General features: G+C 41.3%; 1 protein-coding gene across 7 annotated transcripts in view; it reads right to left on the reverse strand.

Annotated features, from left to right (window-relative positions):
• Positions 1 to 27,497, reverse strand: part of si:ch211-180a12.2 (uncharacterized) — a 67,486-nt gene that overhangs the window by 25,906 nt on the left and 14,083 nt on the right. For 5 of the 7 annotated variants that reach the window (XM_014159295.2, XM_014159294.2, XM_014159293.2 and 2 more), the window contains 6 exons: positions 23,723 to 24,031; positions 22,373 to 22,483; positions 14,861 to 15,022; positions 13,691 to 14,026; positions 12,093 to 12,143; positions 11,060 to 11,314 (listed from right to left, as the gene is read on the reverse strand). In XM_014159295.2, the coding sequence (XP_014014770.2) occupies positions 11,060 to 11,314; positions 12,093 to 12,143; positions 13,691 to 14,026; positions 14,861 to 15,022; positions 22,373 to 22,483; positions 23,723 to 24,031 (1,224 nt within the window). The remainder of the gene's footprint in view (positions 1 to 11,059; positions 11,315 to 12,092; positions 12,144 to 13,690; positions 14,027 to 14,860; positions 15,023 to 22,372; positions 22,484 to 23,722; positions 24,032 to 27,497) is intronic. The other 2 variants (XM_014159296.2, XM_014159292.2) reach the window with 1 other exon arrangement.

Here is a 27,497-nt window from a genome sequence, read left to right on the forward strand (position 1 = left end):
GATTGACTGTATGTTTGTTTTACTCCATGTGTAACTCTGTGTTGTTGTATGTTGTCGAACTGCTTTGCTTTATCTTGGCCAGGTCGCAATTGTAAATGAGAACTTGTTCTCAACTTGCCTACCTGGTTAAATAAAGGTGAAATAAAATAAATAAAAAATAAAGGTGAAATATTTCTTTTTTTAAATCTATTTTTATAAATGGATTTAATAAAAGGTATCACTAGTCACTTTAAATAATGGCACTTTAATAATGTCTACATAGCCTACATTACTCATCTCATATGATTATACTGTATTCTATACCATCTACTGCATCTTGCCTATGCCGCACGGCCATCGCTCATCCATATATTTATATGTACATATTCTTATTCATCCCTTTATATTTGTGTGTATAAGGTAGTTGTTGTGAATTTGTTAGATTACTTGTTAGATATTACTGCACTGTCGGAACTAGAAGCACAAGCATTTTGCTACACTCGCATTAACATCTACTAACCATTTGTAGTGACCAATAAAATTTATTTTGACAAAGGCCTCTCCAATAGTAGTACCAAAACATTGAAAGACGGTTCTCTCAAAAGTGAGTTTACAAGTTGATCAACTTTCAAAGCAGAATTACTTTCCCATTGTTTCCTCAAATGCAGTGTATGATATACCATTTTGTAGCTCTGAGTCTCTACTTTTATCCAATGTAAAAAACAGAAATTCAAATGTTGCTACATAAGACCGAATCCAGGTGATGAGTCACATATGGAAATGGTCTATTTGTATGGTCTAGCTGCCTACTGCAGCTTTGATTGTTTATGCCACCGGTCTGTGTAAACTTGTCTGGGCTGAGTAGTGTATCAATGCAATAGAATCCTACTCCGATGCGTTCTGCCGACAACAAAACCTCTTGCGTAGTTCGTTTTGTTTCGGTATGTTGCATTGAAAGTGGCTAAAATTGCACTGATTCGATCCCAATTGTCACAGTATAGGGAAACGTTGATAGTGTTAACAGGAAACACTCTAGAACAGTGTTCACCAACCTTTTCTGAGTCAAGATCACTTTGAGTCAAAATGCAAGCCAAGATCAGATTTTTTTTTTTACATGACTCAAAAAACGTAAGCCGATGCAACATTATCCAATTTTCGGAGAGGGAGAGAGAAACAGCTGCATGTGAGCTCTCACGTTTTTCAACATGTTTTTTACAAAAAGATAGATTTGGAGTTAGATCAACTTTGGTTTTTGGTAGGGACATATACAGGACACTACCCTCCACAGCATAACCTTCACTCCAGATCAAAACTTCAAACCTACAACCTAAGTTTGGACAAAATTACCTGGAAGGATTAATACTACCAAGCTACCATCTAACCTGGAACTGAGACAGACCAGACAGACCAGATACAATTTCAATTAGCACTGACGTGTGAAGTGAGAGGGCCTTTGAGCCCGACAAATGGCAGGCTACCCCACCCAAATCCAGAGGCCTTGAAGCCCCCTCCTGCCGTTCAGAGACCATCTAATGGCATTTTCTACAAGAAATCTGCCTCCAGAAAAAAGCTTCTCCCAAGTGGGTGTGACACCTACTCCCGTTGCCTGCTGCACTGCTGCTTGGATTCCACCTGGCGATCTGTTCACAGTCTGCCCTGGCCTGTCTCCCCCTGTCTGGTACAGGTACCCCCACCACACTCCACCCTCTCTCCCGAGCTTTCTCTCGCCTCCAACACACAGGCACTGTTAGGGTGACTCTGAACTTACAATGGCTAGCCCCAAGTCGTTATATTTCTTCTCTTGTGCATTTTGCTATTTGCCTCATGACTCCTGCATGCTTTGTTGACTATGAACTTTCTTGTTTACCCAACCGTGGGACAGACTGTTTGTTCCCACACTCGGGACTCTGACTCTCTATTGGTTACACAAACTCTTGGCCTCCCATCCTATTCTAACCACCTCTCGCCGGCTTTGTATACATGTTGCCTGATGAAATTGCTGTATAATATGATCTTGTTTCCATCTAATGCACATTCAAATGTCATAAATCAGCACTGCAGAGCTCTCCCTGTCCTCTGCCGTGCCTTGATTGTATTACTGTTGATGATATCTGGAAATGTGCATGTACACCCTGGGCCATCTACTGTTACTAGCCCCAATTTTGACTTGTGCTCTGATATCTGTTTCACTGATTTCTGCTCTATTTTGTGAAGTGCACCAGTCCCTCCTGCAGCAAAGCACCCCCACAACATGATGCTGCCACCCCTGTGCTTCACGGTTGGGATGGTGTTCTTCGGCTTGCAAGACTCAACCCTTTTTCCTCCAAACATAACCATGGTCATTATGACCAAACAGTTCTATTTTTGTTTCCATCGGACATTTCATCTGACATTTCTCCAAAAAGTACGATCTTTGTCCCCATGTGCAGTTGCAAACCGTAGTCCAGCTTTTTTATGGCGGTTTAGGAGCAGTGGCTTATTCCTTGCAGAGCGGCCTTTAAGATTAATGTCGATATAGGACTCGTTTTACTGTGGATATAGATACTTTTGTGCCTGTTTCCTCCAGCATCTTCACAAGGTCCTTTGCTGTTGTTCTGGGATTGATTTGCACTTTTCGCACCAAAGTACGTTCATCTCTATGATACAGAACGCGTCTCCTTCCTAAGCGGTATGACGGCTGCGTGGTCCCATTGTGTTTATACTTGCGTACTATTTGTATAGATGAACATGGTACCTTCAGGCATTTGGAAATTGCACCCAAGGATGAACCAGAGTGGAGGTGGATTTTCTTCTGAGGTCTCGGCTGATTTCTTTTCATTTTCCCATGATGTCAAGCAAAGAGGCACTGAGTTTGAAGGTAGGCCTTGAAATACATCCACAGGTACACCTCCAGTTGACTCAAATTATGTAAATTAGCCTATCAGAAGCTTCTAAATCCATGACATCATTTTCTGGAATTTTCCAAGCTGTTTAAAGGCACAGTCAACATAGTGTATGTGAACTTCTGACCCACTAGAATTGTGATACAGTGAATTATAAGTGAAATAATCTGTCTGTAAACAATTGTTGGAAAAATGACTTGTGTCATGCACAAAGTAGATGTTCTAACCGACTTGCCAAAACTGTAGTTTGTAAACAAGACATTTGTGGAGTGGTTGAAAAATTAGTTTTAATGACTCCAACCTAAGTGTATGTAAACTTCTGGCTTCAACTGTAGTTGCGGAGAGTCCCTGTAAACCTAGATTCAGAACATTCAGGTGAGAAAAAACATCACCTAGATAGGCCAGTCGTGTGAGAAACCCGTCATCATGCAAGCAGTCAGACAAGTGAAAAGGATGGTCAGTAAAGAAAACTTTAAGCTCATCTCTCAATTTAAAAAAAAGTGTCAATACTTTGCCTCTTGATAACCAGCGCACTTCTGTATGTTGTAAAAGCGTTACATGGTCGCTGCCCATTTCATTCCATAGTGCAGAAAATACACAAGTAATTGTTTCAAAACATCTCCTGCCATGTCACTGATGCGTCATGAAACAGTGTTGTTTGATGAAGATATTGTCTGTATAGTTTTTTGGGCCTTTTCCCCCAGCATTGTCCCAGCCATATCCACGGCAGTAGGAAGAATTAAGACCTCCGCAATAGTATGAGTCTTGCCAGTCCTAGCCACTCGGTAGCTCATCATACAAAACGCATCTAGCCCTTCTTATTAATGGTATCTGTTGCTTTTACACATGTCTTACTACTCGAAAGTAGTCTTAATTCTCGCTCAAACAACTCCTGTGGCTTATTTTTCAAATTGGCATGTTTTATTTCTAAATGTCTGCGCAAGAGTGAAGGTTTCATCGAGTTGTGAGATAGTACTTTTGCACATATAACACACTCTGGCTGAGGAAAGGCACTACTCCCAATATAAGTGATCCCCAAATCAATGTAGTTCTAATAACATTTGCACCTCTTCGATGGTCCAACGTCCCTGTCTGTTGTTTGGTGCTTTCCCGGGTAAGGGGGTAGTAGCTCTTTGGCTGCATCAGATTCACAACTGTCAGTGTCTATGCTAGCTAGGCTGACAACAAATGTAGAATTACTGATGCTAGTATTGGATGTGCTCGTGGAAGCAGAACAACTTGTGTCGTCAACAGGTGCAGTTGTAGTACTGCTGGTAGTAGCAATACTACCAGTAGAGCTGGTATGTGTCTCTATGGACGCGGGCCTTACTTCTTTTTAACCATTTATCCATTTTCGACAAACGGAATGAGCAGAAGCTACGTTTAGCTATATACGGACCGTTAGTGGAATTCCCGCGAGAGTGTAACGGTTAATGTGATTGGATGTTAATTATTTGACTAGGCTACCTGTATTTCACATTGTGTTTTTTTTCGCTGAACACTAGGTGTGTAACGGTTGTCGTCTGGAATGGAGGACCAAAACGCAGCAGGAATGTGGATGCTCATCTTATCATTTATTTTAAATGAAGAGACCACCAAAAACAACAAAACAAAGAACACACAAACAACAAAACAGTCTTGTAAGGCTCACACAGGCAAAACAAGAAACAATCTCCCACAACACCAAACCAAACAATTACCCATATATAGGACTCTCAATCAGAGGCAACGAGAAAGCACCTGCCTCCAATTGAGAGTCCAACCCCACATCAACCTAAACATTAAATACAACAAACCAGAAAGAACATAGAAATACAAAACATAGAACATAGACCAAAACCCGGAAATAATAAATCAAACACCCTACTACATAAATCACCACCCCGAACCACATAAACAAAATACCCTCTGCCACGTCCTGACCAAACTACAATAACAAATAACCCTTATACTGGTCAGGACGTGACAAGGTGGTTAAAATGTTATTTTTAGCAGTGAAACGAGGCTACTCAGGCGAGAAAGAAACCTCACCCAAATGTATAGCCCCATTGGAAAATATAATATATATTTTTTTTAAATGTGAATCACATTTTTATTTGGCGTACCCCCGACAGCATTCCCCAGTTTGGGAATACCCGCGGTAGACCATTCCATTATTGTGGGCTGGCTAAGGAGTATTGGTGTCTCTGAGGGGTCTTTGGCCTGGTTTGCTAACTACCTTTCTCAAAGAGTGCAGTGTATAATGTCAGAACATCTGCTGTCTCAGCCACTGCCTGTCACCAAGGGTGTACCCCAAGGCTCGATCCTAGGCCCCACGCTCTTCTCAATTTACATCAACAACATAGCTCAGCCAGTAGTAAGCTCTCTCTCATCCGTTTATATGCAGATGATACAGTCTTATACTCAGCTGGCCCTCCCCGGATTTTGTGTTAAATTCTCCACAACAAAGCTTTCTTAGTGTCCAACAAGCTTTCTCTGCCCTTAACCTTGTTCTGAACACCTCCAAAACAAAGGTCACGCAGCACTCATTCAGACTGGTCTTAATTCCTCATTATACAGGTGTGATTACTACCTCTGAGGGTTTAAAGCTTGAGGTAGTCACCTCATACAAGTACTTGGGAGTATGGCTAGATGGTACACTGTCCTTCTCTCAGCACATATCAAAGCAGCAGGCTAAAGATAAATCTAGACTTGGTTTCCTCTATCGTAATTGCTCCTCTTTCACCCAAGCTGCCAAACGAATCCTGATTCAGATGACCATCCTACCCATGCTAGATTACGGAGTCGTAATTTATAGATCAGCAGGTAAAGGTGCTCTCGAACGGCTAGATGTTCTTTACCATTCGGCCATAAGATTTGCCACCAATGCTCCTTATAGGACACATCACTGCACTCCATACTCTTCTGTAAACTGGTCATCTCTGTATACCCGTCGCAAGACCCACTGGTTGATGCTTATTTTCAAAACCCTCTTAGGACTCACTCCCCACTATCTGACATATCTACTGCAGCCCTCATCCTCCACATACAACACCCGTTCTGCCAGTCACATTCTGTTAAAAGGTTCCCAAAGCACACACATCCCTGGGTCGCTCGTCTTTTCAGTTCGCTGCAACTAGCGACTGGAACGAGCTGCAGCAAACACTCAAACTTGACAGTTTTATCTCTTCATTCAAAGACTCAATCATGGACACTCTTACTGACAGTTGTGGCTGCTTTGCGTGATGTATTGTTGTCTCTTCCTTCTTGCCCTTTGTGCTGTTGTCTGTGCCCAATAATGTTTGTACCATGATTTGTGCTGCTACCATGTTAAGTGCTGCCATGTTGTGTTGCTGCCATGTTGTTTTCATGTTGTGTTGCTATCATACTGTGTTGTCATGTGTTGCTGCCATTCTATATTGACATCTTAGGTATCTCTTTATGTAGTTTTGTGTTGTCTCTCGTTGTGATGTGTGTTTTGTCCTATATTTTGATTAAATTATTATTTTTAATCCCAGCCCCCGTCCCTGCAGGAGGCCTTTTGCCTTTTGGTAGGTCGTCATTGTAAATAACTGACTTGCCTAGCTAAATGAGGTCAAATAAAATGCACCTTTGGCAGCGATTACAGCCTTGAGTCTTCTTGGATTTGATGCTACAAGCTTGGCACACCTGTATTTGGGGAGTTTCTCCCATTCTTCTCTGCAGATTCTCTCAAGCTCTGTCAGGTTGGATGGGGAGTGTCTGTACACAGCTATTTTCAGGTCTCTCCAGAGATGTTTGATCGGGTTCAAGGACATTCAGAGACTTATCCCGAAGCCACTTCTGTGTTTTCTTGGCTGTGTGCTTAGGGTTGCTGTCCTTTTGGAAGGTGAACCTTCATCCCAGTCTGAGGTCCTGAGCGCTCTGGAGCAGGTTTTCATAAAGGATCTCTCTGTACTATGCTCCATTCATTTTTCTCTCAATCCTGACTAGTCTCCCAGTCCCTGCCGCTGAAAAACATCCCAACAGCATGATGCTGCCACCACCATGCTTAACCGTAGGGATGGTGCCAGGTTTCCTCCAGATGTGACTCTTGGCATTCAGGCCAAAGAGTTTCATCAGACCAGAGAATCTTGTTTCTCATGGTCTGAGAGTCCTTTAGGTGCCTTTTGGCAATGTGCCTTTTACTGAGCAGTGGCTTCCGTCTGGCCACTTTACCATAAAAGGCCTGATTGGTGGAGTGCTGCAGAGAAGGTTGTCCTTCTGGAAGGTTCTCCCATCTCCACAGAGGAACTCAGGATCTCTCTAAGAGTGACCATCGGGTTCTTGGCCACCTCCCTGACCAAGGCCCTTCTCCCCTGATTGCTCAGGAAGGTGCATTATCACTAGCTCTAGGAAGATTCTTGGTGGTTCCCAACTTCTTCCATTTAAAAATGCTGGAGGCCACTGTGTTCTTGGGGACCTTTATTGCTGCAGACATTTTTTGGTAGCCTTCCCCAAATATGTGCCTCGACACAATTCTGTCTTGGAGCTCTACAGACAATTCCTTTGACCTCATGGCTTGGTTTTTGATCTGATGTGCACTGTCAACTGTGGGACCTTTTATAGAGAGGTGTGTGCCTTTCCAAATCATGTCCAATCAATTGAATTTACCACAGGTACACTCCAATCAAGTTGTAGAAACATCTCAAGGATGATCAATGGAAACAGGATGCACCTGAGCTCAATTTCGAGTCTCATAGCAAAGGGTCTGAATACTTATATAAGTAAGGTATTTCTGTTTTCTATTTGTAATAAATTTGCAAACATTTCTAAAAACCTGTTTTCGCTTTGTCATTATTAGGTATTGTGTGTAGATTGATGAGGAAAATTGCTTATTTTATACATTTCAGAATCCAAAATTTGGAAATAGTCAAGGGTTCTGAATACTTTCCGAATGCACTGTATATGATCACACCGGTAATAGATCCGTTGTTGTATTACTTGTGAAGCACAGCTGAGTGAGCATACATTTAAAAAATTAGCTTTTTATTTTTATTTATTTACTGGGTAACTTTCACTTGAGTCATTTTCTATTAAGGCATCTTTACTTTTACTCAAGTATGAAAATTGAGTACTTTTTCCACCACAGCATGCATGTTGATTTTGTCCCTCCACACAAGATGCGATCAGGACACGTAGGTTGAATTATCAAAACAAACTCTGAACTAACTAAACTCACCAAAAAAGGAAACGTCCTCTCACTGTCAACTGCGTTTATTTTCAGCAAACTTAACATGTGTAAATATTTGTATTAACATAACAAGATTCAACAACTGATACATAAACTGAATAAGTTCCACAGACATGTGACTAACAGAAATTGAATAATACTTCCCTAAACAAAGGGGGGGGGGGTCAAAATCAAAAGTAGCAGTCAGTATCTGGTGTGGCCACCAGTTGCATTACGTACTGCAGTGCATCTCCTCCTCATGGACTGCAACAGATTTTCCAGTTCTTGCTGTGAGATGTTACCCCACTCTTCCACCAAGGCACCTGCAAGTTCCTGGACATTTCTGGGGGGAATGGCCCTGGCCCTAGCCCTAAATCCAACAGGTCCCAGACATGCTCAATGGAATTGAGATCCGGGCTCTTCGCTGGCCATGGCAGAACACTGAACGAGTAGTATGGCTGGTGGCATTGTCATGCTGGAGGGTCATGTCAGGATGAGCCTGCAGGAAGGGTACCACATGAGGGAGGAGGATGTCTTCCCTGTAACGCACAGCGTTGAGATTGCCTGTAATGACAACAAGCTCAGTCCGATGATGCTGTGACACACTGCCCCAGACCATGACGGATCCTCCACCTTCAAATCAATCCCGCTCCAGAGTGCTGGCCTCGGTGTAACACTCATTCCTTTGACGATAAATGCGAATCTGACCATCACGCCTGGTGAGACAAAACTGCGATTCGTCAGTGAAGAGCACTTTTTGCCAGTCCTGTCTGGTCCAGCGACGGTGGGTTTGTGCCCATAGGCGACGTTGCTGGTGATGTCTGGTGAGGACCTGCCTTACAACAGGCCTACAAGCCCTCACTCAGTCCAGCCTCTCTCAGCCTACTGCAGACAGTCTGAGCACTGATGGAGGGATTGTGCGTTCCTGGTGTATCTCGGGCAGTTGTTGTTGCCATCCTGTACCTGTCCCGCAGGTGTGATGTTCGGATGTACCGATCCTGTGCAGGTGTTGTTACACGCGATCTGCCACTGCGAGGACGATCAGCTGTCCATCCTGTCTCCCTGTAGCATTGTCTTAAGCGTCTCACAGTACGGACATTGAAATGTATTGCCCTGGCCACATCTGCAGTCCTCATGCCTCCTTGCAGCATGCCTAAGGCATGTTCACTCAGATGAGCAGGGACCCTGGGCATTTTTCTTTTGGTGTTTTTCAGAGTCAGTAAAAAGGCCTCTTTAGTGTCCTAAACTTTCATAAATGTGACCTTAATTGTCTACCGTCTAAGCTGTTAGTGTCTTAACGACTGTTCCACAGGTGCATGTTCATTAATTGTTTATTGTTCATTGAACAAGCATGGGAAACAGTGAAGATTTTACAATGAAGATCTGTGAAGTTATTTGGATTTTTGCTAATTATCTTTGAAAGATAGGGTCCTGAAAAAGGAACGTTTCTTTTTTTGCTGAGTTTATATTAATTTGGGGAAAGGTCGAAACGTGTAACTGACCACAATGCTCGCATTACGTTTGCGAGCATTGGAAAATGTATGTACACATACATGTTATTCAATCATTTAATCCAAACTGCTTGCGTGTGTAAACGAGCATCTGCATAGCCAGGTGCTAAAATAGAACTTGTGAAGCTTACGCGCTTCAAGTCCTGCCTCTCCCATCTCCTTATTGGTTTTTAGGAGCATATACCCACGTGGGTGATTGACAGATGAACTGAGGTCCACACTCCAGTCCAGTTACTAGCGGTAATGCACCTTAAAGTTGATTGCCAACCGCCATAAAAAAATCCAAAGAAGAAGACGACTGAAGGAGGAGAGATTACTAGAAACAAACTTGGTTTACCCTTTCACCTGTGAATTAATTGTCAGAGTAGAGGACCTTGTGCATTTCAGGTAAAATAAGAACCCAATGTTTACATCCCAGGACAAATTAGCTAGCAACAGCAAGCTTGCTAGCTAAATTGCCATGTATGTCAACAAATTAATATATTTGGTTCAGAGTTCGTTTTGATATTTCAACCTGCATGTCCTGATCGCGTCTGGTGTGAATGGACAAAATCAAAATGCGCGCTAGCAGTTTGGATGAAATGATTGAATAACATGCATGTGTACATTTATTTTGCAATGCTCGTGGGTGTGGTCAGCATGTTACTGCTGCAGTACTTGTTGTAGCGCTGAGAGGAAATAGGAAGAAAGCGCATTTTATGGCTTATAAAAGTGTTGAATTCCAATTAAAAACTGCATCTCTTTGCTGTATTCGTTGACAGTCTCTCTAGTCATGGTTTTAAATGATTTGAAATCTCACAGTATCAACTTTGCTGTAGCTTTCTTTTATGCCTGCTACCTTACTGCAGACAGGTCATCTGAGCCATCCGATTGGTCAGCGGTAGGCCTGTAGTGCAGTTGATTTGCTCTCTGGGCCTGCTGGGAAGGTAGAGTTCATACCTTCAGACAAATGAAATGGTTCAAAATGGCAACAGCTCACCTACCCGGTGCTGCAGTGCAGCTGAATTGGGTGCACCTACCACCAACAGCCCGAGAGAAAAAAAAAAGAAAATAGGAACACAAGGTTTTATCGTATTTTTTTTTTTTTTTACAGGAATGTTCGCAGATTGACTAGGAATGCCTAGTGACCACAGCTCTAGAAAGTTGAGTGAATTGCAATCTCATGCTTCCCCTCTGTGGGCTGATAGGTCTATTTCTGGGTGGCAGTCCAAGGGAGCTGCGCAACAGTTTAGAGGGAACATTGGTCATTCCTCACACCTATTTATGTTACATTTATGAAACTTCTGTGGAAAAAGACACTAAATATGTCAATACTCCTGCCCCTCCTCCCTTAAAGGGGTAGTTGACCCAAATTATGAAATTATGTATTTGTTTCCTTAGCCTAAAAGCAGTCTGTGGACTCGTAGGTAAATAAAACCAAAGCTTGGATTGCAGTCTCTCCTTTTCCATAAACTATATTTAAGGTAAGTTAACAAATAATACACCTTTAACCCTCACAAACACCACCTTCCTCTCACCTCGGGTCTCGCGGGTGACGGGGTGCTTGAGGGCGATGTGATGGACGCTCACCCACACCTTGGTGCCGCCGTGCTCCAGCTCGGCGCGGGGCAGCTTGCACTGGCTCATGGCCGAGAAGAAGCCCTGGGTGTCGGGCCGTGGGGCAGACAGGGCCTGGGAAGCCACGGGGCTCAGTTCGCCCCCCTGGCAGAACCAACGGAAGGTGATGATGTCTGGATGGAAGCACGAGGCCTGGGTGGTCAGGGTGACCACACCTGGAGGAGAGAGTGGAAAGAGACATGCAGCGAATAGACTTGTGTGGGTCAGTTGGTAACAGTGCAGCACTGGCAGAGCCAAGGTTGTGTGTTTAATTACCACAGGAATCAAAAAACAAAACAAAAATTCACGGACTGTATTGTAAGTCGTTTTGGATAAAAATGTCTGCTATATTATACAAGACTGTTAAATACGCGATTCGTCAAGTTGAAATGGAATTGACTCCAATCCTGATATTGTCACAATTCCGTAAGGCAGGAGGAAAAGGCAGAGTCAAACGCAGGAGACGTTGTCCAGTTGTGCCGTAGAACGGTATATTTATTTCACCCAAAAAACCACTCGGCGTAACAAAAGGGCATAGGGTGTGCCCAGAGACCACACGGGAACACAGTTAACCCCGAGAAAACAAAGATACGCACGGGGCGCAGCCCGGCAAATATAACATTCCTCTAGCGAGAATCCGCTGGGGAAAAATGTGCAAAAAACACAAAACGTTCACAGACCTGCCCGCTGACGAATAAACAATCCCGCACAAAACACAAACCACAAGGAAGAAACTAAATACCCCCCCTACTAATTACAGAAACGGAAACAGGTGCGGACTTAAACAGACAAAACACAACGAACACAGAACATAGATCGGTGGCAGCTAGTAGACCGGCGACGGCGACCGCCGAGCGCCGCCCGGCCGAGGAGGGGCACCATTTTCTGTGGATACTGTGACAGATATGCAGTGTACTTTCATTTGTATTTAAAATGAACTTGAGTTCATCTTACCGGAGTCATCACCTGCCTCTGTGAGCTGAATCTCTGAGACCTTGGGGGGAGCTGAAGAAAAGTAAGACAGGACAGGACAAGTCATTTTAAAGTATTTTTTCCACCTTTGTGTTACAATCTGAAATTAAAATGTATGAAATTTAGATTTTTTTTAAAATCTCCGGCCTACAAACAATACCCCATAATGTCAAAGTGGAATTATGTTTCTTAGAAAAAAATTGAAGTTGAGGAGTAAAAATGTGCTTAACAAGTCACATAATAAGTTGCATGGACTCACGCTCTACAATAATAGTGTTTAGCATGATTTTTGAATGGCTACCTCATCTCTGTACCCAACACATACAGATCATTTTAAGGTCCCACAGTTGAGCAGTGAATTTCAAAGACAGATTCAAAGACAGATTTGAGCATGGTGAAGTTATTAATTACACTTTGGATGGTATATCAATACACACAGTCACTGCAAAGATACAGGCGTCCTTCCTACCTTAGCTGCCGGAGAGTAAGGAAACCGCTCAGGGATTTCACCATGAGGCCAATGGTGACATTAAAACAGTTACAGTTTAATGGCTGTGATAGGAGAAAACTGAGGATGGATCAACAACATTATAGTTACTCCACAATACCAACTTAAATGACTGAAGGAAAAGAATGAAGCCTGTACAGAATAAAAATATTCCAAAACGTGCATCCTATTTGCAATAAGGCACTAAAGTAAAACTGCAAAAAAATGTGCCAAAGAAATTAACTTTATGTCCTGAATACAAAAGATTAATTTGGGGCAAATCCAACACAACATCATATTTTCAAGCATGCTGGTGGCTGCATCATGTTATGGGTATACTTATCATCGACAAGAACTAGGGTTTTTGGGGGGGATAAAAATAAATGGAATAGAGCTAAGCACAGGAAAAATCCTAGAGGAAAACCTGGTTCAGTGTGCTTTCCAACAGACACTGAGACACTTCAGACACTTCAGCAGGACAATAACCTAAAACACAAGGCCAAATATAATGGAGTTGCTTACCAAGAAAGACAACATTGAATGTTCCTGAGTGGCTTAGTTACAGTTTTGACTTAAATCAGCTTGAAAATCTATGGCAAGATTTGAAAATGGCTTTCTAGCAATGATCAATGACCAACTTGAGAGAGCCTGAAGAATTTAAAAATAATAATATGCAAATATTGTACAATCCGGGAGTGGAAAGCTCTTAGAGACTTACCCAGAAAGACTCACAGCTGTAATCACTGCCAAAGGTGATTTTAATATGTAAATTAGGTATTTCTCTATTAATCAATTTTCAAAAATATATACATTTTTTTTCACTTTGTCATTATGGGGCATTGTATGTAGATGGGTGTCATTTTTATTTTATTTAATCCATTTTGAATTCAGGCTATAATGTGGAATGTGGAATAAGTCAAGGGGTATGAATACTTTCTGAAGGCACTGTACACTGAGACAGAAGGAAGAGAAAAAATAAAAGACAGTGTTTCTGTAAAAGAGACAGGGATGTATTCAATTCCATTTTCATTTAAAAAAAAATCCTGAATTGAAGCAAATTGACACCAACCCTGGTGCGAGAGCTGTCCCTTACCCAATATGGTGAACTTGTCTGACACCCTCTCCACCACAACCTTGTCTTTCCCCACATAAGACACCTGGCACTTGAACACTGCCCCCTTGTGGATGGAGATCAGGGGGATGAAGGAGAGCGAGGACAGCAGTCGCTGCTTGCTGCTGTCCCCCGTCGAGTGCAGCGGGCCCTGGGTGTGCAGCTTGTAATAGCCCACGTCGCCACCAGGGAGCAGCAGGGGACCCTTCTCCGAGACTGGGGAGGTGAGAGTGAGACCGTAGGGTAGAAGCATGGTGCTTAGTTGGTTACGGAGAAAGTTAGTGTTGTTAGCATACGCTTTGAATGTGGGACGGGATTCTGGTCATTTGATGTTCGACAATATTTGTTAGTAGAATTATGTAATGAAAAAGACAAAAGGCAGCGAGTTACTTAAGATAATGTACTGCACAAAAGCAAAATGCTAAATAAATGACAAAATAAAGTAATACTTCACTTAATTAAAAGTCCTTGTATAATTACTTGTATAATACTTTAGAACTTGTATGAGCCTTTATGGTGCTTACTGTTGTCTCTCTATGTAGGACATTTTAAACTGGCTGAAAATTCTATACAAATTCTGTCAGTTATTCAGTCAGGATCATTATGAGATGATAATAAGACATAATACATGCTTATGCCATGTCTTACAATACCTTCTAACTGTATTATAATGTTTTATACCTGTAGACTGTAATTAAAGTGTTACCAAAAGAGACATTGTGGTCTGGCTCTATGTGTATATACACAACACAATATGCATTTGGACAGTGAAGCATTTTCAATTTGTCTCTATACTCCAGCATTTTGGATTTGAAATCAAATGTTTCATATGAGGCAACAGTACATAGTGTCACAATTAATTTGAATATATTTTCATACATATCCGTTTTACCATTTTAAAATGAAAGCACTTATTTTATGCATCTACCCCCAAATGCTAAACTTTTGACTACTTAATATACATTGGAGTATTGTCACATAAAAACATGTAACTTCACTGTCCAAATACATATGTTGTAGAGTGTATATAATGCTATAATGCTTTATAATAGTATAATGCTTTATAACATATTATAATCATGAATGGGCCTCTAAAATGTCTTAGAATAAAGCTTATAATATGTTATGTGACATATTGTGGTTTGGCTCTACCTGTGTGTGAGGTGTCTGAAATGGGGGTGTCATTGAGGAACCAGGTGGTCTGGACCCTGTCCACCCTTCTCCCCTCCACACTGATGGTCACCCTGCCCTTCTGACCCACAATGACCCGGGGAGGCAGAATGATCCCTGATACATTTAGAAACTTCTGCTTCTCTGGGGAGGGAACAAGGGAGAGGGACAGAGAAAGAGGAGAGGGAGATAGATGTCAGTGGTGATATGAACACAATTTTCTGAGACTAGTGGTGTTACAAAACTTCATAATAAAAGCGCAATTATATACATACAGTGGGGTCTGAAATTATGGCACCCTTGATAAAGATGAGAAAAAAAGACTGTATCCTGCGTCTGTGTTTATGGACTACCCTCTTCAATTCAAACTACAGGTTCAAACTACAAGTCCGGAGATTGAGATTGAAATGACCATTGCAAAATTTCGATTTTGTGGTTAACCCAGAAGCCAGCCGCACCAATGTGTCAAAGGAAACACCGTACACCTGGCGACCGTGTCAACATGCATTTCACCTGGCCCGCCACAGGAGTCGCTAGTGCTCAATGGGACAGGAACATCCCTGCCGGACAAAAAATTCCCTAACTCGGATGACGCTGGGCCAATTGTGCGCCGCCCAATGGGTCTCCCAGTCGCGGCCGGCAGCGACAGAGCCTGGACTGGAACCAGGATCTCTAGTGGCACAGCTAGACAGACCACTGCGCCACTCGGGAGGCCCCTATAAACTAAACCTATTTGATGATGATCTCTTGATATACCTGACCAATATTGAAAACTCAATGCCCCTTTGCTAAAAATAAAATCTGAATACCAAAAAATCTGGATATAAAATTTATTTGGAAAAAACTAAATAATGGCAATAGGAAAAATAAAATAAATGATGATCTACACCACTTTTTTTAATACTTAGGATGCTTAATAAGTGACAACAAACAACAAATATATAAAGATCATTGTATTCCATTACTCAACAATATGAAAGCAGATCTAATTAAATAGAATACATCTTCCAATAAATCTTACAGGTATAATAAACCTCTTTTAGAACAGCATGGCAGCCAAAGTTTTTGTATTTATTTTCAGTAATACCAATTACCCCATCGAAGACATCCGTTAAAAAAGTATACTCGGTCATAACAGACTTTATGTGGGAAAATAAAATTCAAAGAATAAAAAGGAACATTTTACATCTTCCAAAGTCTGAGGGTGGTTTTAACCTTGGAATTCTATCAACTCGCTACCCAAGGCTTTTACTTGCGACATATATAAAATGCACTAAAGAGGAACAATGGTTACATATTTTAGACACGCATGCTCATCCCCAGAATATTATTACATGTCTATTTTCAAAGGATAAAGCGAAACAATGAAACAATGTTGCGATTGTTTGTGAAAATGCCAACAGGTGTGGTTCCAATGGGGGAAATATTACAGTTGAATTCAGAAGTTTACATACACCTAAGCCAAATACATTTAAACTCAGTTTCACAATTCTGACATTTAATCCTAGTAAAAATTCCCTGTCTTAGGTCAGTTAGGATCACCACTTTATTTTAATAATATGAAATGTCTGAATAATAGTAGAGAGAATGATTTATTTCAGCTTTTATTGCTTTCATCACATTCCCAGTGGGTCAGAAGTTTACATACACTCAATTAGTATTTGGTAGCATTGCCTTTAAATTGTTTAACTTGGGTCAAACGTTTTGGGTAGCCTTCCACAAGCTTCCACAAGCATAAGTTGGGTGAATTTTGGCCCATTCCTCCTGACAGAGCTGGTGTAACTGAGTCAGGTTTGTAGGCCTCTTTGCTCGCACATGCTTTTTCAGTTCTGCCCACAAAATTTCTATAGGATTGAGGTCAGGGCTTTGTGATGGCCACTCCAATACCTTGATTTTGTTGTCCTTAAGCCATTTTGCCACAACTTTGGAAGTATGCTTGGGGTCATTGTCCATTTGGAAGAACCATTTGCGACCAAGCTTTAACTTCCTGACTGATGTCTTGAGATGTTGCTTCAATATATCCACATCATTTTCCTTCCTCATGAAGCCATCTATTTTGCGAAGTGCACCAGTCCCTCCTGCAGCAAAACACCCTCACAACATGATGCTGCCACCCCCGTGCTTCACAGTTGGGATGGTGTTCTTCGGCTTGCAAGCATCACTCTTTTTCCTCCAAACATAACGATGGTCATTATGGCCAAACAGTTCTATTTTTGTTTCATCAGACCAGAGGACATTTCTCCAAAAAGTACGATCTTTGTCCCATGTGCAGTTGCAAGCCGCAGTCTGGCTTTTTTATGGCGGTTTTGAAGCAGTGGCTTCTTCCTTGCTGAGTGGCCTTTCAGGTTATGTCGATATAGGACTCGTTTTACTGTGGATACAGATACTTTTGTACCTGTTTGCTCCAGCATCTTCCCATGGTCCTTTGCTGTTGTTCTGGGATTGATTTGCACTTTCGTACCAAAGTCTGTTCATCTCTAGGAGACTGAACGCGTCTCCTTCTTGAGCGGTATGACGGCTGCGTGGTCCCATGGTGTTAATACTTGCGTACTATTGTTTGTACAGATGAACGTGGTACCTTCAGGCATTTGGAAATTGCTCCCAAGGATGAACCAGACTTGTGGAGATCTACAATTTTTTTTCTGAGGTCTCAGCTGATTTCTTGTGATTTTCCCATGATGTCAAGCAAAGAGGCACTGAGTTTGAAAGTAGGCCTTGAAATACATCCACAGGTACACCTCCAATTGACTCAAAGGATGTCAATTAGCCTATCAGAAGCTTCTAAAGCCATGACATCATTTTCTGGAATTTTCCAAGCTGTTTAAAGGCACAGTCAACTTAGTGTATGTAAACTTCTGACCCACTGGAATTGTGATACAGTGAATTATAAGTGAAATAATCTGTCTGTAAACAAATGTTGGAAAAATGACTTGTGTCATGCACAAAGTAGATGTCCTAACCAACTTGCCAAAACTATAGTTTGTTAACCTCTCTACGGGAGGTGGGACGAAATCGTCCCACACTATTCAACAGCCAGTGACAAATCAGAGCGCCAAATTTAAAACCACAAAATGTCATAATTCAAAGTTCTCAAACATAGGACTATTTTACACCATTTTATAGATACACTTCTCCTGAATCGAACCACGTTGTCCAATTTCCAAAAGACTTTACAGCAAAAGCAAAACATTCGATTATGTTTGGAGAGTACATAGACACAAAAAAACACACAGCCATTGCCAAGCAACTAGCATGCATCACAAATACCCCAAAACGCAGCTAAATGCAGCCCTAACCTTTGATGATCTTCATCAGATGACACTCCTAGGACATTATGTTATACAATACATGCATGTTTTGTTCAATCAAGTTCATGTTTATATCAAAAACCAGCTTTTTACATTAGCATATGATGTTCAGAACTAGCATACCCACCGAAAACTTCCGGTGAATTTACTAAATTACTCACGATAAACGTTGACAGAATATATAACAATTATTTTAAGAATTATAGATACAGAACTCCTTTATGCAATCGCCATGTCCAATTTTAAAATAGCGCTTCGGCGAAAGCACATTTTGCAATATTCTGAGTACATAGCTCGGCCATCACGGCTAGCTAATTTGACACCCACCAAGTTTGGGACAACCTAAACTCAGAATTACTATTAGAAAAATGGTATTACCTTTGCTGTTCTTCGTCAGAATGCACTCCCAGGACTTCTACTTCAACAACAAATGTTGTTTTGGTTCCAAATAATCCATAGTTATATCCAAATACCGCCGTTTTGTTCATGCGTTCAGGTAACTATCCAAACGGTGACGCGCGAGCGCATTTTGTGACAAATAATGTCAAAATATTCCATTACCGTACTTAGAAGCATGTCAAACTCTGTTTAAAATCAATTTTTATGCTACTTTTCTCGTAAAATAGCGATAATATTCCAACCGGGCAACGTTGTATTCATTCAGAGAGAGATAGAAAAACATGGAGCAGTCTCGTGAATGCGCATCTCAGTCTCACTGTCCCCAGGCTGACCACTCACAAACAGAGCTGTTGTACTTTGCCCAGAGACAGCAGACATCCGATTCCACTTTCTGGCGGCTTTAGAGAGCCAATGGAAGCCTTAGAAAGTGTCACGTTACAGCACAGATGCTGTATTTTTGATAGAGATGCAACAGAAGGACAACAAATTGTCAGACAGAGCACTTCTTGTATGGAATCTTCTCAGGTTTTTGCCTGCCATATGAGTTCTGTTATACTCACAGACACCATTCAAACAGTTTTAGAAACTTTAGAGTGTTTTCTATCCAATCAACAAATTATATGCATATTCTAGTTTCTGGGCAGGAGTAGTAACCAGATTAAATCGGGTACGTTTTTTATCCGGCCGTGAAAATACTGCCCCCTATCCCAAAGAAGTTAACAAGAAATTTGTGGAGCGGTTGAAAAATGAGTTTTAATAACTCCAACCTAAGTGTATGTAAACTTCCAACTTCAACTGTATATTGGGGAAAGGTTCCTGTGGGGGGATGCCATGGAAGCCAAGAAGGGGAGTGAGGTGTGTGTGTGTGCGCTCAAACACATATGCTTGTGGGGGGTCTGGGAGAGGAAGTGTGTCCATATGATGAATGGGCTTGTGCCTGAACTCAATTTTATACACAAAGTGTAGTCTCACCCATTTATTTCTAATGACCGGTTATTTTTGACCGGGACCACAAGAGGTGTACAAAAGTTCAATAAAACACCCAAAATGTAATGAAAATAATCAAAATGTATTTTGTGTGTTCAGATGCCCTGTGTTGACAACGTCATGGAACCTTATGACAATCAGATTAAATGAACTACATTTTTCAGTAGTTGAGTATCTAGAGCATCAGCATTTGTGGGTTCAATTACAGGCTCAAAGTGGCCAGAAACAAATAACTTCCTTCTGAAACTTGTCGGTCTATTATTGTTCTGAGAAATGAAGGCTATTCCATGCGAGAAATTGCCAAGAAACTGAAGATCTCGTACAACGCTGTGTACTACTCCATTCACAGAACAGTGTAAACTGGCTCTAACCAGAATAGAAAAAGGAGTGGGAGGCCCCGGTGCACAACTGAGCAAGAGGACAAGTACATTAGAGTGTCTAGTTTGAGAAACAGACGCCTCACAAGTCCTCAACTGGCAGCTTCATTAAATAGTACCCGCAAACACCAGTCTCAACATCAACAGTGAAGAGGCGACTCCAGGATGCTGGCCTTCTAGGAAGAGTTGCAAATAAAAAGCCATATCTCAGACTGACCAATAAAAACAAAAGATTAAGAGGGGCAAAAGAACACAGACACTGGACAGAGGAACTCTGCCAAGAAGGCCAGCATCCCGGAGTCGCCTCTTCACTGTTGACGTTGAGACTGGCGTTTTGCGGGTACTATTTAATGAAGCTGCCAGTTGAGGACTTGTGAGGCGTCTGTTTCTGCTGATGCTCCAGATACTCTTCAAGTCTAAAGGCCAGTTTTATTGCTTCTTTAACCTCTTACATCTAGACGTTCCGCTAGCGGAACACCTGCTCCAATATCCAATGATGGGCGTGGCGCGAAATACAAGCTCCTCTAAAATCCGAAAACTTCCATTTTCAAACATATGACTATTTTACAGCATTTTAAAGACAAGACTCTCGTTAATCTAACCACACTGTCCGATTTCAAAAAGGCTTTACAGCGAAAGAAAAACATTAGATTATGTCAGCAGAGTACCCAGCCAGAAATAATCAGACACCCATTTTTCAAGCTAGCATATAATGTCACAAAAAACAAAACCACAGCTAAATGCAGCACTAATGATCTTCATCACATGACAACCCTAGGACATTATGTTATACAATACATGCATGTTTTGTTCAATCAAGTTCATATTTATATCAAAAAACAGCTTTTTAAAATTAGCATGTGACGTTCAGAACTAGCATACCCCCCGCAAACATCCGGTGAATTTACTAAATTACTCACGATAAATGTTCACAAAAAACATAACAATTATTTAAAGAATTATAGATACAGAACTCCTCTATGCACTCGATATGTCCGATTTTAAAATAGCTTTTCGGTGAAAGCACATTTTGCAATATTCTCAGTAGATAGCCCAGCCATCACGGCAAGACATTTAGACACCGACCAAGTTTAGCCCTGACCAAACTCCGATTTACTATTACAAAAGTTTGATTACCTTTGTTGTCTTCGTCAGAATGCACTCCCAGGACTGCTACTTCAATAACAAATGTTGGTTTGGTCCAAAATAATCCATCGTTATATCCAAATAGCGGCGTTTTGTTCGTGCGTTCAAGACACTATCCGAAGTGTAAATAAGGGTCACGAGCATGGCGCAATTCGTGTCAAAAGATTTCTAAATATTCCATTACCGTACTTCAAAGCATGTCAACCGCTGTTTAAAATCAATTTTTATGCCATTTTTCTCGTAAAAAAGCGATAATATTCCGACCGGGAATCTGCGTTTAGGTAAACAGACGAAAGAAAACATAGCATGGGGTCGACGCGGGCACGCGCCTGAGTCTCACAGTACTGTAACCAGCCACTACCCAAACGCGCTACTTTGTTTCAACCAGAGCCTGCAAAGCCACGATTCAGCTTTTTGCCGCCTTCTGAGAGCCCATGGGAGCCGTAGGAAGTGTCACGTAACAGCAGAGATCCTCTGTAATGGATAGAGATAATCAAGAAGGGCAAGAAATTGTCGGACAGGGCACTTCCTGCATGGAATCTTCTCAGGTTTTGGCCTGCCAAATGAGTTCTGTTATACTCACAGACACCATTCAAACAGTTTTAGAAACTTTGGAGTGTTTTCTATCCAAAGCTAATAATTATATGCATATTCTAGTTTCTGGGCAGGAGTAATAATCAGATTAAATCGGGTACGTTTTTTATCCGGCTGTGAAAATACTGCCCCCTAGCCATAACAGGTTAAATTACGACAACAGTTTTCAGCTGTGCTAACATATTTGCAAAAAGGTTTCCTAATGATCAATTAGCCTTTTAAAATGATAAACTTGGATTAGCTAACACAACGTGCCATTACAACACAGGTGTGATGGTTGCTCATAATGGGCCTATGTAGATATTCCATTAAAAATTACAAATTAAAATAAAAGAAATTCAGCCATTTCCAGTTTCAATAGTCATTTATAACAATGTCTACACTCTATTTCTGATCAATTTGATGTTATTTTAATGGACAAAAAATGTGCCTTTCTTTCAAAAAAAAAGAATTTCTAACTGACCCCAAACTTTTGAATGGCAGTATATGTTGCACCAGCCAATCTATATACTGTGTATACCACTTTCATTAAGATAGCATTAGCAGGTATTACAGTACACAGTGCATTAACACATCATTCATTATATACTGTATTTATATTCAGATATACATATGGAAATATATGGACATTTAAATATGATGTACATTATTATTAAAGTGAAATAATATTGTGTTTTACTCACCATCCCTCCTTCTCCAGGAGAAGCCAAAGCAGAGCAGAAAGACCAGCACCAGAGATATGCACATCAGAGCCACAGATGCCTTGGCAGACTTGGTCAGCACAGTTTGTGTCTCTGGGAGAGGAGACACACAAGGGAGGAGGTTAGAATATGTTTGAGGCCAGGCTGAATAGAATATACACTTTATTGTCCATTTGGTAAGGACATACATTTGTTCTCTGCCTTTTTCCCCAACCTCACACACTGTTACGTTCCCCAGTTTCTGTGTTGTGGTTTGTGTATTATCATGTATGTATTTCAGGAAATGGATTTCTGAAATTCTCTACAAGCAGCTGATTGGTCAATCAACATTGATGATTGGAGAGCTAACCCCGCCCCCTCGTCAGGACGCAGCTGTCTCCAATTACTAACTTCTTCTGAAGCTATATAAGCCCCAGTTCTGTTGCTCAGAAAGAGAGAGATGATTGCAGAGAGATATTTGCTGGGAGACCCAGAGATTATGGCTGAGAGTTATAGCATGTTGGTTGTTGCTAAGACATTTGGTATGTACTGTGTTGTTGCTGTGAGAGCTGATTGTAATGTTCTGTGTTCGTTTGTTGCTCAGAGAGAGCTTCTTTAATGTCCTGAGTTGTTTTCTCAGTTTGTTGTGAAGACATTTGGAATATTCTGTGTCATTTGTTCCCAGGGGGGAAGGGGAAGGCACCGAGGGAGTGCTTAGGCAAGAGGCCCCGCGGGCATACATATACCCATAGTAATTTATTGTCTATGCACACTAGGAAAGACCTGGGTGGACCATCCCCTGTATTTTGGTTAGTGCACCAGGTGGTGCTAGTTAGGTGGGTAGGCAGGTAAGGTAGGAGAGGGGGCTTTGATATTTAGTTTCTTTGCTTTGGTTCCGTCCAGCCCCTTTTCCCCAAACTTACCGCGTGAAGGAATAAATTCCCAGTAAACGGAATTCTCTGCCTATTTGTCATCCTTGCTCACACCTACACTTCCATACCTTTTTCACACCACGGAGAGTTAAGTTGTAGCAGGGTGTTGCGTGCCCTCTTTCTAGAGGCGTGCGTAACACACACACACACAGCCGTGTTGCAGCGCCCCTGGATGGAGAGCTAGTTTTGGGGTTAATTGCCTTGCTCAAGGGAACAACAGTATTGGTAGTAATCATTTTGGTTACTGGTCCATCTCTCTAACCTCTTACCACCCTCTGTTGTTTCTAAGAGCGGGTTATGGTGGAAACCCAGCTAAGGATTGTATCAAACCCAATGTTGGGATATCTTGAATTTGTGACCATTCTCTCTGTCCCTTCCCCTCTGCTCTCTTTCTCCCTATCCCTTCCCCTCTCTCTCTTACCTATGATGGGGTCGATGTCGGCCAGGGCTGCGGAGCTGACCACAGGTTCAGTGACGCTGGGCAGATGGACGACACACTCCACCTCCCCGGCTAGCTCCCTCTGCTCAGGGCTCAGGGTGTAGTAGCTCCTGGTTCTGAAAGTGCCGTCCAGGCCCGACTCGCTCAGCAGAGGTGCGGGGAGCTCCGTGCCATTCTGTAGCCAGGAAACGGAGACGTCCTCCGGATAGAAGCCCTCGATGTCGCAGGAGAGGGTGAGCGGGGAGTCGCGGGAGGGCAAGGGCACTGCGGAGAGGGTAACAGTCGGGAGGTCTGGGGAGGAAAGAGAAATTGTACACTAACGTTCGAAAGTTTGGTGGTCACTTAGAAATGTCCTTGTTTTTGAAAGTCATTTTGTTCATTAAAATGACATCAAATTGATCAAAAATACAGTGTAGACACTGTTAATGTTGTAAATGACAATTGAAGCTGGAAACGGCAGATTTTTTTTATTGAATATCTACATAGGCGTACAGAGGCCCATTATTAGCAACCATCACTCCTGTGTTCCAATGGCACGTTGTGTTAGCTCATCCAAGTTTATCATTTTAAAAGCCTAATTGATCATTAGAAAACCCTTCTGCAATTATGTTAGCACAGCTGAAAACTTTTTCTGATTAAAGAAGCAATAAAACTGGCCTTCTTTAGACTAGTTGAGTATCTGGAGCATCAGCATTTCTGGTTTCGATTACAGGCTCAAGTGGCCAAAAACAAATAACTTTCTTCTGAAACTTGTCAGTCTATTCTTGTTCTGAGAAATTAAGGCTATTCCATGTGAGAAATGGCCAAGAAACTGAAGATCTCGTAATAGTCTTCATTTCTAGTAGCCATTATTTACTGTTTCACACCTAGGGTTACTATACATAACTTTAACCCATTTTATAAGAGATTCTCCAAAATTGAAATATTCCAGGCATTTATATATAAACTCCAGTCGTACTTTATCAAAAGCCTTTTCAAAGTCAGCTATGAATACCCGGCCTGGTTTCCCATATTTTTCATAGTGTTCTATTGTTTCCAGTACTTGTCTTATATTGTCTACAATGTATAATATCAGACGATAGCTTTTTAAGTCTATGCGCTATGCATTTTCCTATAATTTTTGCACAACGCTGAAGTGTAAGAGGCCTACGATTTTTTTAATGGACTGGATCTTTATATTTACCACTTGGATCCTGTTTCAGTAATAATCAAATCAGACCTTCTTGGTAAGTGTCTAATAATGTACCATTTTTATAGGAGTGGTTAAAACATGCTAATAACAGCCCTCTGACTATATCAAAAGGTTTGGTATACTTCCACTGGTATGCCATCCAGCCCTAGTTTTCCCGGACTTAAAGGCATTAATTGCGTCAAGTTCTTCCTCCGTAATTTGGCCTTCACCAGTCTTTCTGTACAGCTGTCAATTTTACCTTATTAATAGAAATGAAATCCATACAATTAGCTTCGGTTAGTGGAGATGGAGGCGACAAATGTAAACATATGCTTAAAGTACTTCTTCCTCTTTCAAAATATTGTTTGGTGAATCATGGGTGACTCCGTCATTTGTAACAACTTTCAGAAAATTATTTTTGGAAGCATGTCTATGTTAAAGATTTTTTTTTTAAATGGTGCATTTTCCCCCATATTCCATCCAGTTTGCTTTATTTTTATAATATATTACACTTGACCCTTCTTGAATAAGTTCTTCCATTTCTTTTTGTTTTTCCTCTAATTCTGAGCCTCTATGGTACAGTTTTTATTGCTATCTGTACTGTTTGTCCTTCCCTTTCCTTTGTTAATATGGACTCTTGACCTAAATTACTTTTGCTTTATAGATGAGTACTGAATTGCATGGCCTCCAAAGGCACATTTAAAAGTGTCCCATTAAGGGGATCTGCTGTACCTATATAATGTCGGAAAAAGTCAGTTATAAATTATTGTGTCCTAGTTAAAAACAAGTTATCATCCAATAGGCTTTGATCAAATTTCCAATATCCTCTCTCACGTGGAATTTCTGTCAGAGTAATATATATGCCAATTATTTGATGGTCTGACCTCATTCTGTCCCCAATCAACAGTTTTTAAACTTTTGGTGCCAGAGAGAATGACATAAGAAAGTAGTCAAGATGACTAGCTTGATTGAGCCTCCGCCATATATCTCCCTAGGTCAGGTGTAACGGAGAAGCTGGGAGTCAAGAAGCAAGGGGGTGACATGGAACGATACAAAACAAGAGCAGCGTCTGGACATGAAACATAACTAATACTGTCTGGGGAATGAACCAAAGTGTATAGATATAGATACAGATATAGGTGAGGTAATCAGTGAAGTGATGGAGTCCAGGTGAGTCTAATGAGTCACAGGTGCGCATAACGATGGTGCCAGGTGTGCCTAATGGTTGTCAGAGCCAGTGATTAGTAAACTGGCGACGTCGAGCGGGAGTAGATGTGACATCAGGAAATGTATGCCTCCACTAGTTCCAATATATCCATGAAATTCCGGAGTTCCTTAAGTGCATGAGGGTGATAGTTTGTATTGTGATTTCCTTTACGGTCCATAGAGGTATTTAAAACCGTATTATAATCTCCCACCATAATAATAATAATAATAATAATAATAAATGTCTTGTATTGCTTGTGTAAGGTTGAAAAATTATTATATTTTTAAAGCGTGGATCATCATTATTTGGACCGTATAGGTTAATGAACCATATCTGTTTATGGTCCAATAACCTATTTTAAATCATCCATCTACACTACCGGTCAAAAGTTTTAGAACGCCTACTCATTCAATGGTTTATTTATTTTTTACTATTTTCTACATTATTGAATAGTGAAGACATCAAAACTGAAATAACACATGTGGAATCACGTAGTAACCAAAAGAAGTGTTAAACAAATCAAAATATATTTGAGATTCTTCAAATAGCCAACCTTTGCCTTGATGACAGTTCTGCACACTCCCTGCTTCGTTTCATGAGTTATTTGCTGCCTGTTTGAACGCCATCTGGCCGGTATGAGGTAGCACCATGATAGTCTCACTACACTGGAAGTTAATAGGAATATGATTTTTAGATTGTGAAAACGTCTATCATACATGTCAGATTTCAATACTGGTCGATGTCATAACTCGGGAGGGTGTCGTCTCTCGAATGAGCCATTGATCATACTTTTGCGATATTCTTACCTAGAAAAATGTGTAATTTAACGGAGGGTCTAGCACATTTTTGCCATTTGTCTGCCTCTTTAGTCCAGGGTGCATTGCATGGTGCCGTTGCCAGATATATTATAGAAACGAGATAGGAATCCAATGAATTAATATATTTCACCACACCCAACATACTGTCGACCAATCACGTCTTCATGCCCCTTCACGCGGTTTCTAAGCTTATCATCGCGCAGTACCTTCTCAAAGTCACTGTATATGTCGAGAAAGGTGCCTATTTTCCTCGTATGTAACGTCACGATTCCAGAGCTATACGATAATACAGAGAGCAAGTTAATTATCTCAAATCTCAGGAAAAGATTTGTAAATTTGTACTTCGTGCTAATTTGGGGGTTTTGAACTAGCACCCAATAAACTCAAATTCATACCATGAAGGAGAGTGCTCATTGTCCCAGAATCTTTCAGAATGCAATACACGGCCCATTGACGTAGCATGGGCAACATTTCCCATCTCCAAGTGTATCTGTCGTTGCGAATGTCAGACTCCAGTCTGAGGCATATCAATCTGCAGGTTGAACATGGTGATTTTGTAGA

Source organism: Salmo salar, chromosome ssa19 (assembly GCF_905237065.1).
Source record: "Salmo salar chromosome ssa19, Ssal_v3.1, whole genome shotgun sequence".
NCBI lineage: Eukaryota > Metazoa > Chordata > Actinopteri > Salmoniformes > Salmonidae > Salmo > Salmo salar.